This window comes from Haliotis cracherodii, unplaced genomic scaffold (assembly GCF_022045235.1).
Source record: "Haliotis cracherodii isolate W230 unplaced genomic scaffold, xgHalCrac1.p SCAF_12, whole genome shotgun sequence".
Classification (NCBI taxonomy): domain Eukaryota; kingdom Metazoa; phylum Mollusca; class Gastropoda; order Lepetellida; family Haliotidae; genus Haliotis; species Haliotis cracherodii.
In genome coordinates this window covers 26,800,976-26,814,108 of record NW_027266267.1, presented here as the reverse complement: position 1 = coordinate 26,814,108, position 13,133 = coordinate 26,800,976, and the positions used below count along the sequence as shown (strand labels likewise).

The 13,133-nt window shown below is 41.5% G+C and overlaps 1 protein-coding gene across 1 annotated transcript in view; it reads right to left on the bottom strand.

The window, feature by feature from the left end:
* LOC139458299 (ammonium transporter Rh type A-like) overlaps nt 1-8,483 on the bottom strand; it is a 32,495-nt gene extending 24,012 nt beyond the window's left edge. Inside the window, exon 1 of the mRNA XM_071239688.1 lies at nt 8,206-8,483. Within this exon, the coding sequence (XP_071095789.1) occupies nt 8,206-8,434 (229 nt within the window). The 5' untranslated portion in view covers nt 8,435-8,483. The remainder of the gene's footprint in view (nt 1-8,205) is intronic.
* Nucleotides 8,484-13,133: the final 4,650 nt, after the last annotated feature.

Genomic DNA, 13,133 nt, shown 5'->3' with positions numbered 1-13,133 from the left:
CACAGTAGACGGACTCCGAGCAGAGTTTTAGTCCCTTAATGCCGAGCGCCAGGCAGGGTAACAACAAGTATCATCTTTAAACGTCTTTTTGTTATGACGCGGCCGGGGATCGAACCCCGGACCTTCCACTCTCCGGGCGGACGCTCTACCACATGATCATGGAGGCGGTCTGTCAGGGCTCCGAGCAGGAGACGTTCGGAAGTCCAGGTTTCCGGATAAAGGGTCCAGATTAACGACGTTTCAGTGTATGTACAATTAATGATTCGGTAATCCAGAAATTGGTTAATCAGGACGGGGTCATCGGGAAAATACGTGTTTTGAATTCATCTGACATGATCACCCATTTTTTATAATTTATTTAGGAAATGTCACAAGCGCACGTTTTAAGTGATGTTTACGGCAGTCCTCAAATTCCCACACGGCCGATAGTTCGTGCGCATGGCTTATTTATGAAGATACACATTTTCTGTCAGCCGTCATTAATCTGGGAGATCTGGTTTGCACAACGAAACACCACATAGTATAGACTTTTTCATCGACAACAAACATGGTTACCCAAGCTAGTCTACCTAGTTACCTACGATAACTGAAAAACAGTTTTCACGCAAACTGTGACGAAATAAGACCATGCTTTAAGAATCCTCCAATGAAAGTAAATAGTTCACACAAAATTATGCCTAAAGTGTAACTTCGCGTTGTCCTGCTTCTATGTATTTTAGAAATAGATTATGCAGGAAGAAAAATAATTCCCAGTTGTCATTTTATTCCATATTTTAGGGATGTTGGGTCACATGAGTGAGTGAGTGAGTGAGTGAGTGAGTACGTCTGGTTTAACGCCGCTTTCTCCGGTGTCAAATGAATCCCTCAGGTCTGGCGGTACATTTGTTATCACGCTTCAAGTCTTAGGGCTAGGACAATGACCAAATCTTGTATGAAGAGTTTTGTCCGTTGAAATCAACATTATCAGAAACTCGAAATATTAATGCCAAACTAGGTCAGGTCTACACTGATAGAATTATCTGGGGTCTCAGGTCTTACGTTTTGTCTTACGACTTTCTTTTATCCCAAGCTTGAACGTTACAGGGCCAGGTCACAATGACCTGTCGACGCATTCCACGACATACACTTTATTCTCTGTTAGGAGACGCCGAACAAATGTTTAGTTAGACCTGAAGCAAAAGTCTACTTTACAGTATTTCCTGGGGCAAAAATACATTTTTTTAAAGTAAATACCTGCTTGCCCCAGACCCCCCCCCCCCCCCCCCCCCCCAACACCTCCTCTCCTGAATATCTATAAATATCTTATGACTGGTCACGTACATTAAATTGAAGTCGTTTGGGGGCAAGTGGGTCCGGGTCACCGTGACCTCAAATAACTTTCCTCACTGGCGACATTACAACATAAGTCAGCACACTTATATGTTGTCGTATCTAAACTTTTTTGGCGAATTATTTTCCATTTTGGACTCGAAGTGTGTAGCCTATTACAAATGATAGACGATACAGTTTGTCTATATGTAGTAAATCACCCATGGTTGTGTCTCGCCGTTTTGTTTATATACTGACACAGCGAACATAACTGTTTCAGTATATGGCTGTGTTGATTAATGGGGTGGTTCTGAAAGCAATGTAGCCACCTTATCTTCCTTTCTGTCGGTGTAGACGACAATCAGTGGCTACGCAACTATGCTTGTCGTAAGAGGCGATTAACGGGATCGGGTGGTCAGGCATTGCTGACTTGGTTGATGCATGTCATCGTATCTCAATTGCGCAGATCGATACTCATAATATCAATCACTGGATTGGCTGGTCCATCTTCGATTATTCACAGACCGCCGTCATATATCTTGAATATTTTTGAGTGCGACGTTAAACAACAAACAAACAAATAAAACACTCACTCACACAACAATGATGGGGACACATATTCTGCCTGGAATACTCCCACTTTGTCTTTGTTTCTGAAATCTATCTGACCAGTAGATTCATAACTCTGAAGAAAAAGCATTACAAAAAACATGAAAGATTTCGCAGAATGTGTTAGCTCACGATGAATATATTAGTCCTATGTTCGAATCTCATATTCAGTGGTTCGATAATGATCTTTGCTTTGCCTACACCTAACTAAGAGTTCCATGATCCGCCTGAGTTTCGATACACAACGCGATATTTAATTTGCGCCATGTTTGCGTAAAGTCTCCATATTCTATGCGGTTGTTAACCAACGATTGTTCTCCAGTTTATGTTAACTCGCATCACTGGTACATTTAGACGCCTTCCACTAGTAGTGAGTGAGTGAGTTAATGCTTTACGTCACATCGGCAATATTTCAGCCTTATCTTGACGATCCACTAGTAGTAAGCAAACAGACTTGGAACTCTTTGGGGGATGGGCTGTTAAGTATTGCTAGCTTGTACAATCAACTCGGTTATTGCAAAACTTCGGAAAGAGTACAGTTTGACAATCGATACATATGAATACATGTATCGTGAATCGATATATAGTATATCGTGTATCGTAATGTTAGCTGTTAATTTGCTATGCATTGATATCACATACATGTCCAATGGGTTTCACCAAAGTGCTAAAAATAAATAATAAATTATCTACGACCGGCAGACCGATCTGCAGTTTGAACCCAACCAAATCACTCATGTAATGCCGGTATTACATGAGTGATTTGGTTGGGTTCAAACTGCAGATTTCAGCATTAAAAGGCTTTCACTTGTCATTTCAAGATAGGAGGAGACTTCAAAGTCTCGCCGGTCGTAGATAATTTATTATTTATTTTTAGCACTTTGGTGAAACCCAAATGCCGGTATTGCCTTCTTGGTATACAGATATTTCAAATTACTACGGACAGGGCACAGGGTATCTATTCCCTTGTGGGGCCACATCCTCAGTAATGCCTCAAGGTAATGACGTCTAATGCCGGAATAATCCCTGTCATTCTGCACGGTTAATCCCTACCAGTCGTCCGCCTATCGTGTTACCTGTTCTGTATACAACACCTGACAACTCTATCCATCCATATAATCACAATTTTCGCAAATTCCATGGTTAGAACAGCTGACAAAGCGAATCAGCAGATCATCACAACCCTCCCTTGACCTTTAGCGCTTTCACGGAGACCATGCCAGCTTGAGAGCGCTCAGGTTAATACCGCCAGTTACAGGCTAGACTGACATTTAGTCCCAGAAATCAAGTAAATATATATCTACAAAATGAAAATAATAAAATCCAAATGGAGCGAGAACAATCCTTAATTTCCTCGAGCTGAGGCAATTTAGACTTGCCAAATCATTCTAGACTTGAGTTGGACTCCTTTCTTATTTTTTTCTCGCTAACGTCTGGGTTGGTTGGTTGTTTTTATGTTTAACGCGGCACTCAGCAATATTCCAGCTATATGACGGCGGTCTGTAAATAATCGAGTCTGGGCCAGACAATCCAGTGATTAATATCATGAGCATCAATCCACGCATTTGGGATCGATGACATGCATCAAACAAGTCAGCGAGCCTGACCACCCGATCCCGTTAGTCGCCTTTTACGACAAGCATAGTCACCTTTTACGGCAAGCATGGGTTGCTGAAGAGCTATTCTACCCCGGAATCTTCACGGTCGTCTATTAAGGACACTGTATTACCATACTCAGTTACATTACTGTTTCATGAATTGTTAATTTTTCTCTTAAGACATTCATTGCAGTTTTAGACAGAATATCACGGATGGTATATATACATTTATACAGCGCAAAGTATTGTATATCATATATACTGTGTTCGACGTAATAAGCGCCCAGGGCGCTCTCAAAATAAGAAATAGGGGACTCTTATTAGAATATCATTTTGGTGAAAAAAAACAGTTGAAAGATACATTTCGTGGTTTATGCTGCCAGCCTGAAATGTTTATGTACGACAGATATATATAATTGCCCATAATTAAGGGTGCATATAACACACGAGTGCGTATTATACGCGAAAAAATAAGTCTTGTGTTCATTGTATTGTATTCCATGCGGTTGTTAACCAATGATTGTAAACCAGTTTATGTTAACTCGCCTGATCGGTTCCTTTAGACTCCTTCCAACAGTAGTATGCAAACAGACATTTCTTTGTGAAGTGCGGCTGACAACATAGTGACGCCGGCTATTATGAGTGACACAAATTCGTAGTCCAGTGTTCAGGACGAACTTCCTGCAGCCTTCACTCGAGTCAGAAAGGTCACTGGGTTCGATTCCCGACATGGGTACAATGTGTGAAGCCCATTTATGGTGTCCCCCGCTGTGATATTGCTGGAATATTGTTCAAAGCGGCGTAAGACCATTCTCACTCACATACTATATTATAGAACGGGGGATACGAAAGCTTTGTGGAGCGAGAACCGGACCTATTCTGAACCGGGTCATCGCGTTCTATGGAGAGGCTTTTATGGGTAGAGTTAATACCGACCTTCACACCTGAGGCAAAGTACATGATATGTCTCAGCGTTTTTTTCATTGTGAGGTCATCAAGCAGAATGCGCGACTGCCTGAGACAAGATGTTAATTGATCTGTAAGTAGACTCAAATATTGTATCTCAATAAAATACGGTGTGCCGCGTGATCTTTTGCAGTATTGCGACTACAGTGTTTGAGTTTGGGGTAACAGCTTTCACATGTGGGTTGATGATTTGAAATCCACTCGAGCAGATACTCGATCGTCCACCGACACGATTATTGTGATGCAATGCTCGGTCAGGGCTAATGTGACATTACGCATGGCCCCGTCTCAGCAATACGATACAAGTAGTGATTAACATTAAGGTAAAGAGAGTGCGTTTAAAGATCACATCGATCGTTTCAAGGATGATTATAAAGGAGTGAGTGTGAGTGAGTTGGGTTTAACGCCGCTTTTAACAGTGTTCCATTTATATCACGGCGTATCAGCTTCATGTGGGAGAAAAGTCCGAAGTGATGCAGGTCTCAGACGTTTATCACCTCGGTGAAACCCACGAGCATGGGTATGGTGCTGACAAACCTAGAAACATAATCGGGGTGAACCGGGATTCGAACCCATAATCATTGGTTTCTGGCGTGCCCAAGGGACGCAACTCTGCACAGCGAATCGCGGCGCCTTAGACGACTGGGCCACCCGTGCCCCCCACGTCCATAGCAAGTTGAATGGGTTTCACACAATGGGGTATCGAACCGGGAGCTTCAGTGTGACGAGCGAATATTTCACCAGGATAACTAGGCTACGCCACCAATATCCAAACGAACCTAACGAGGAGATCGACATTAAAAACAGCGATATATATTTATGCACAGTGAAATATTATATACATTCAAAGTCCTAGGGATTGTCGAACTGATACTCTTAGTCCCAAAAAGTGGTGGGATAATTTGGAAGAAACTGATTCTGCTTGGGCCATAATTTGAAATGGGTTTGAAAGTTGTCACTGTATTTCATGGAATGTCAGTGTATTCGAAGTCCTTGAGACCAGTCGAGTTGACATAATATTTCATAGCATCACCTGGCCTAATGCGTTTCTTCGGGCCAATCGACCTTGGACCTGTTTGCTTGCTTGTTTTATTGATTGATTTTTTTACCCCGCACTCAGCAATATAACAGCTGTAAGATGGCGGTCTGTAAATAATCGAGTCTGGACCAGACAATCCATTGATTGACATCATGAGCATCGATCCACGCAATTGGGATACGATGACATGCATCAACCAGGTCAGGGAGCCTGACCACCCGATCCCATTAGTCGCCTCTTACGACAGGCATAGTCGCCTTTAATGGCAAGCATGGGTTGTTGAAGACCTATTCTACCCCGGATCTTCACGGGTAAAAGGCCGTGACTTAAAAATATTACCACCAAAATTTCCAACCCCTTAATATTAAATGGTATGCCCTTTATCAGGGCGCGTTAAGAGTTTATTTTACCCATAGCTCGTGCGGTCCGATTTCTGTACAAGCAGAACTATGTCATGTTGCCTTCCGTGACAAATACACATTAATACATATATACAATGTACCTGTTTCTATAAGGGTTGTAAACAGAGATTAAACTGACACTGCCCGAGGGAGAAAAAAACCCAAACCCACTTAATCATTTAGGGCATTTGAGAGCGTTGGCTATCAGTGCTGTGATCTAAGTTACTTTATGTCCTTGGTTCTAGCCTCGAGGCACTTATATATTTCGCTGAAAAAAAATCAAACACAAAATAAACAAGCGAGGTATATGTTTTCATCGTCATCAGTGTGTTCCGAATGCATTACAAGTCTCCTTGGTCACTTATATATATTACATGTTTCACATATCAAACATATCGTATCAGACACTGAATGCACGTTATTTTTATTGCATTGTTTTGTATATGTAAACACGAGACATTACTTATATTATACTCAAAATGGAGACAAAATGTGCCAGTCTAGCTTGGTCCATGATGCTGTTTGCGTATTTTGGCTTCCGTCTGTCAAATATGGCAGGGAGAATGGAGCTGTATTTATAAGTCTATCAATCATAGCTGACATATGGACACGTGGCTGGTCAAGCCATTCGTGAAATGGCGCTACCTGTAAAAGTGAGTGATGTTTAAAGAGCTGTGGTTATTCTCATGGGGAGTTGTGAACGTGGTTAGTTAACGTTGGCTGCACGTCCCGATCTACCCCAGCCCCGTTATAACGCAGTGTTTTATTTCAGGAACTTTCAGAAGCCAAACCGTTCTCTGTAACAGATGGGAGAAGAGGTGACGGTGTGCGTGTGTACGTACGTGCGTGTGCGTGCGTGCATGTTTTCATTTTCAGAGTTTGTAGGGTGAGGGGTGGGGGTGAGTGTGGTAGGGTGAAAGCTCCCGGCCATCGCGGGGAAGGACAGGGCTGAATCCCCACATGGGTGCAATGCGTGAATTAGACCATTTCTGGTGTTCCTCCGCCGTGATATATGATTTATGTCTGTGTGCTAGGCTGGATTTATAGTGCTAGCGCACTGAAATACAACGCCGCAGTTTGTTTAACATACTGTATACTGACTCCCAGCCGACCAGTCCTTGTTTCATCAAGCTATTTTGATGATTTTCAAGGCTTCTCAGGATTGACTCTAAAAATCATGGCTTTTCAAGAGGGACAGTCCATATTCAACAATCTATCGTATACTTCAGCAGTAAGCTGTCGTTGTGGTATGCAGGTGTTCCTCAATAACGATTAATGTGAGCGGAAAGAAATGACAGCAGCTGATAACACTACTTTGAAATCCAGGGGAAACCACATTTGAAATATATGTCGGGTTAGACGTGTCTGCTGGTACGTTAGTCTGAAACCTATAAAAATCTGGTAGTTTTCGTTCAATATCAACACGTAGTTATTTTAATTAAACCACTGGTCCAAAATGAGCAGGTTACTAGGAATAGTGAGCGTAGTTGAGCAGGCAGATGTTGTGAGAATAAAGATCTACACTGCAGGTATATCTATAATGGAGCGTGCGAAGGGCAACAGATGGCAAACACTCAAAGGACATGGTATGATTATAAGATATTTGTATAATTAAATCTCAGCCTGGCTTAGTGTATCGTACGAGTCATAAAACTTGCAACCGTGTCCTTCACTAAGCTTACGTAAACAATTTTGCTAAAAACATTTTTAAAGTTGAAGTTATTGTCTAAATAATCTATTTAAGTGAAAGTGTGACACTTCCCAGACACTGTTATCACGAGCGGGCTCTTTCGTGATAAAGCGTGTTTGTTAAATCATATATACGGTAAATTACATCTTGAGTGCGGGACAGTCATGTCAAGATTATAGGTAAGTTTGTAATGTGCCCAATTTCTATTAATTGACTCATATTCATTTACTTGCAAAAGAATTCAATAAAAGTAAGAATAATCAGATAAGCGTTGAGATATCAACATGCCACACAACAACTGTGGCTACAGTTCTGATTTTCCCTTAACCACAATACAAATTTTGATTTATATAATATAAATCTCTTGGATCGACATATATCTATTTTATTAAAACGCTAGATGATTATTCAGCAGGGTACACCCAAATGGCCATCGATACAAACGCGAGAATGGTTTTTGTCTTTCCTATAAATACAATGGATATATCAATTAATTCATTTGATGACATAATACTATTTGAATGGGTGATGAATTAGATAGATCTGGAAAAAATGACAAATTTATTTATTTGATTCATATATCTGTGGACTCACTTGGGTAGAAGTCCGGCAATGGTTGTTCATGTGGTGATCCTTCAGACACGGCTTCGCTGGCAGGTTGAGAACTGTTTCCATGTTTTGCCCTCGACACAGGGCTGCGTCCACGTGTTGCATGAGCCGAGCCATCGTAATCCACGGTTATGGCAAACAGCGCTATAAACACCACTTGCAAAACCAAAAGCACACACGGAAATTTCACTTTGCCGATACAAACAGACCCCATGGCTTCAAAGACTTCGCAGATATGTTTTTGCTAAATGTCGTCTGCTTCAGTTCCCGATGACGTCACACGCGCGAGCCCCGCCTACGTGTCATTAACGAAACAGACGACAATATTGACAAGACGATTTGGTTACAGCTGTTTACTTTGGTCACGTAGATGAGTTGGGAAAATAATAGTTCAGTTGAATATAATTTTGTCACACTAGGGAAAATTAACCCAAAAGATATTTCCTTTGAACTTGTTAACTTTGGGCGCAATTTGTTTGAAACTCGGGAAGCAATAGCCGCGTGAGTACAAACAGCTGTATCAGTCGAAGCCATCGGTCGCAGGTCGGCGCAACCAAAACAGATGTCCGTGACAATTAGACAATTGCACATTAACCTACTTATGATATATCGCCTAAAGGTTATGATTGCTGATTATGTAGTTTCAATTATATCCTTGTATATGTAACAATAGACAAAAAAATAATTTTAAAAATACATGTTTGGAGTCATTTTACCTCCGCTCGGACCGACCAATGTAAGAAACAGATCACTGCTTCCAAAATAATTTTTATGAAGCAAATTATGTTTTTCAGTTATATTCTTGAACAAAAACTACCCTTTGTAAATAAAGAAAAAGAGGCTAGATTCACGCCGCTCACCTTTCACCCCGCGATACACATTCACACACACACGCACACACACGCACACACACACACACGCACGCACACACGCACGCACACACACACACACTAACAGGCTACTCTTTTATTGCCGAGGATAAAGGCTTGACATTATATCTGCTTTATAGTCAATGTTATGGTCGAGCGAATCCAGGTTTGCCCTGATTCGCCGTTCGCCAGGTTAGTCGTTTCTAGGTTTGTCAGCACCATACCCGTGCTCGTGGGTTTCACCGAAGTCGTAAACGTCTGTGACATGCATCACTTCGGGATTTCCTCCCACATTAAGCTGACACGCCGTGATATGACTAGAAATGCTGTTCAAAGCGGCGATAAAACCGACTCACTCACTCATAATGATTATGACTGATCTCTGTAAGTCCTCATACATTTACTCAGTAATTATCTGTTGTGACCAACAGTAATAACACAAAAACGAAAGACCTTTTTTTGCATAATCAGGAAAATCTTTTACATTTTGTCTTTGAAATTGTGCGAAGACTTTGAATCATATTTGAGATAATTTTGTTTGTTGTCAAGTTGCTGTTAGTGTTGAGGGGGTACGGGTGGCCCAGTCGTCTGTGGCTCCGAGATTCGTTGTGCAGAGTTGCGTCCCTTGGGCATGCCAGAAACCTATGATTATGGGTTCGAATCCCGGTTCGCCCCGATTATGTTTCTAGGTTTGTCAGCACCATACTCGCGGTCTTGGGTTTCACCGAAGTGGTAAACGTCTGAGACCTGCATTACTTTGGGCTTTCCTCCCACATTAAGCTGACTCGCCGAGATATGACTGGAATAATGTTAAAAAGCGGCGTTAAACCCAACTCACTCATTCACTGTTAGTTTTGAACATACGTTGCATTCGCACGTATTCTGTGCTTCTGAAATATCACATTTTGGAACATGATGCTAGTTTTATTACGGCCGTGGAACCCTTCAAAGTTGCTGATGCTACACTGGTCACTCACTCAGTATCCAATACCACTAGAGCTTTACGAAGAAACTAAGATTATATTTTTTCAATACTGGTCACTAGTACCCCGAAGTGAATGAGTGAGTGGACGATGATTAACGCCGAGGTCAGCAATATGATGACAGCTTGTCAGTTATACCTGTATTGAATAGCATTAAGGTCAACCAAACTACCTGATAACTCAGTGAGTTAGTTACAACATTACATCGTGTTGGCTTCCAGGTTTATGATGTATGAGTGAGTGAATTACAACATTACATCGTGTGGGCTTCCATGCTAATGATGACTATGTGAGCCAGGCTCTTGTGGCAGTGTTTACAAAGTATTCCCCAGTGCCCCGTGGAGATGTAGCATTGTTTTAAAATTTGTTTTTTTACAACAGTACGTGGAATATATACATGGCTAAGTTTTGTATTATTAATTTATCTAGACTGTTTAATGATTGTCGGAATTTCACAATATTTGGATAATTAAAGTAATATACAGGAATATATTTTTAATCACAACGGAGTACAATGGACATACAAGTAAAAAGTTATATTTATCCTCCATATCTTGGCTATTACACATTTTACATAACTTATCAGACCTTGGAGTTCTTGTGTATCTCCCACTCTCGATGCATAAATCATGGGATGAACATCGAAATCTTTCCTATGAATTGCGGTATTTCTTTAGATTTACATAAAAAAAATACTGTTCAGTGTATATATGAGTCTTCGTCATTCTATAATCTAAAAATGTATTCCATAATTAAGTGCCCCTAATTATGAAGAAACAATTATAATCATTGCTTGAACTCAGTAACACGATATCCACATAAACAAGGCCAAAATACAGACTACTCCTTTCACTAACTGAACCATCTCGTCATTGTGGCATTGTAATGCTCTCATTTCGATGCGGCTGTACCGCGATGGGCAATAAAGCGTGAAGAGAAATATACCCATACATATGTCGCTGAGGTTATGACACGTGTTGTACAACACAATCACTCAGACCTCCCATCTGCTGCAACTTCCCAAGGGTCACGCTCTGGCAGTGGAGTGTGAGTGAGTATGATTTTACGCCGCTTATAGCAATATTCCAGCAATATCACGGCGGGGGACACCAGAAATGGGCTTCACACATTGTACCCATGTCGGGAATCGAACCCGGGTCTTCGGCGTGACGAGCGAACGCTTTAACCACTAGGCTACCCGACCCCCTTTGGCAATTGAAAGTCTAAACATTGTTGATTGCATGTGGGTCGATACTCATAACTTCAATCACTGGATTGACTGGCATCAACTCGATAACTTAGAGGCAGCTGTAATGTCACCAAATTTGCCCTGAATTATAACCGTAAGGATTCAAACAAGGCTACCTGCTTGGCGATGAGACGGGATGAAATGTGGTTTAACGTCCGGTCCATGATTATTACAGCGACGTGCATGCACATATGTATGCACGTGTGTGGCTGCTTGTACTAGTTCGGACTAATGCTAAGTTTATAGTGCTAGCATACTGAAATACCATGCCGCAGTTTATAACGAATACCCAACTCAGACACAGTATACAGTCCTTGTTTGAGACCCTTAATGCCGAGCGCCAGGCAGGATAATAACAAGTACCATCTTTTAACGTCTTTTGGTATGATGCGGTCGGGTATCGAACCCCGGAACTTCCGCTCTCCGGGCGGGCGATCTATAAGATTTTGAAGGCGGCCCCCTGCCTGGAGCCCCACTGGTATTCCGGTCCGCACTGCCCAAATGGAACGGATATTCAGGATCAGCCACTTGGTTGATGACGTGTCATCGTTGTCCGACGGCATGGGTCACTGATCATGCTTTTATGAACAGTCTGTTTGGTTGAGAGCGGCACTAAACAACAATATAAGCTCAACTTGAATTTTCTCCTTCCTGATTAAACTAAGCACATGTTAATTGTCAAGGTTCGGGCTTGAATAGGCCTTCAGCAACCCATGACTGCCACAAGAGGCGACAAACGGGATCTGCTGGACAAGCTCGATTACTTGCTTTAAGCATGTCATCGTATCAGAATTGCTTAGATTGATGCTCATGATGTCAATCACTGGACTGTCTGGCTCAGACTCGATTAGTCAGACCGCCGTCAAATAGCTGGAATATAGTGCGGCAAAAAAAAAAAAAAAAAACAAATTTCCCAATATCTGATTCTAATTGTTCAGGTTTGTTGTGTGTAATTTTGGTGTTATGTACGATGTCTATGTTACATAACCAAAATTGTGAAAGACATGCTTTAAAATTTGAGTGGCAGTTTTGTACGATGAACGTTGAAAATCCCACGATGTTGTGCTCTGGCAATATTTGTAAACGATATTATAACAGGGGTAATTGATTGGAATTTGGTATTCTATTAATAATGAGCTATATTAGCTTCAGTTATGGACATTAGTGCTGTATGTCTGTGGACCAAGCTGTCGTATGTGAAGGTTTGGATATGTGCGCGTGTAATTTGGAATTCCGACCAGTGACCTTTCTGACTCGAGTGAGCGCTGCAGGAAGTTCATCCTGAACACTGGACTACGAATTTGTGTCACTCATAATAGCCGGCGTCACTATGTTGTCAGCCGCACTTCACAAAGAAATGTCTGTTTGCATACTACTGTTGGAAGGAGTCTAAAGGAACCGATCAGGCGAGTTAACATAAACTGGTGAACAATCATTGGTTAACAACCGCATGGAATATTGAGACTTTACGCAAACATGGCGCAAATTTAGCATCGTGTTGTGTATCGAAACTGAGGCCAACCGTGGAACTCTTAATACGGTGTAGGCAAAGCAAAGATCATTATCGAACCACCGAATATGAGATTCGAACATAGGAGTTATATATTCATTATTCGAGGCCTTTCATGGTTTTATTGATGCTCTTATGATCTGCGAATCGAAATGCTTATGAATGATATATATTTCAGAAACAAAGATAAAGTGGGAAGATTTCAGGCAGAATATGTGTCTCCGTCATTGTTGTGTGAGCGAGCGTTTTATTTGATTGTTTGTTGTTTAATTCCAGCTATATGGCGCTGATCTTTAAATAAT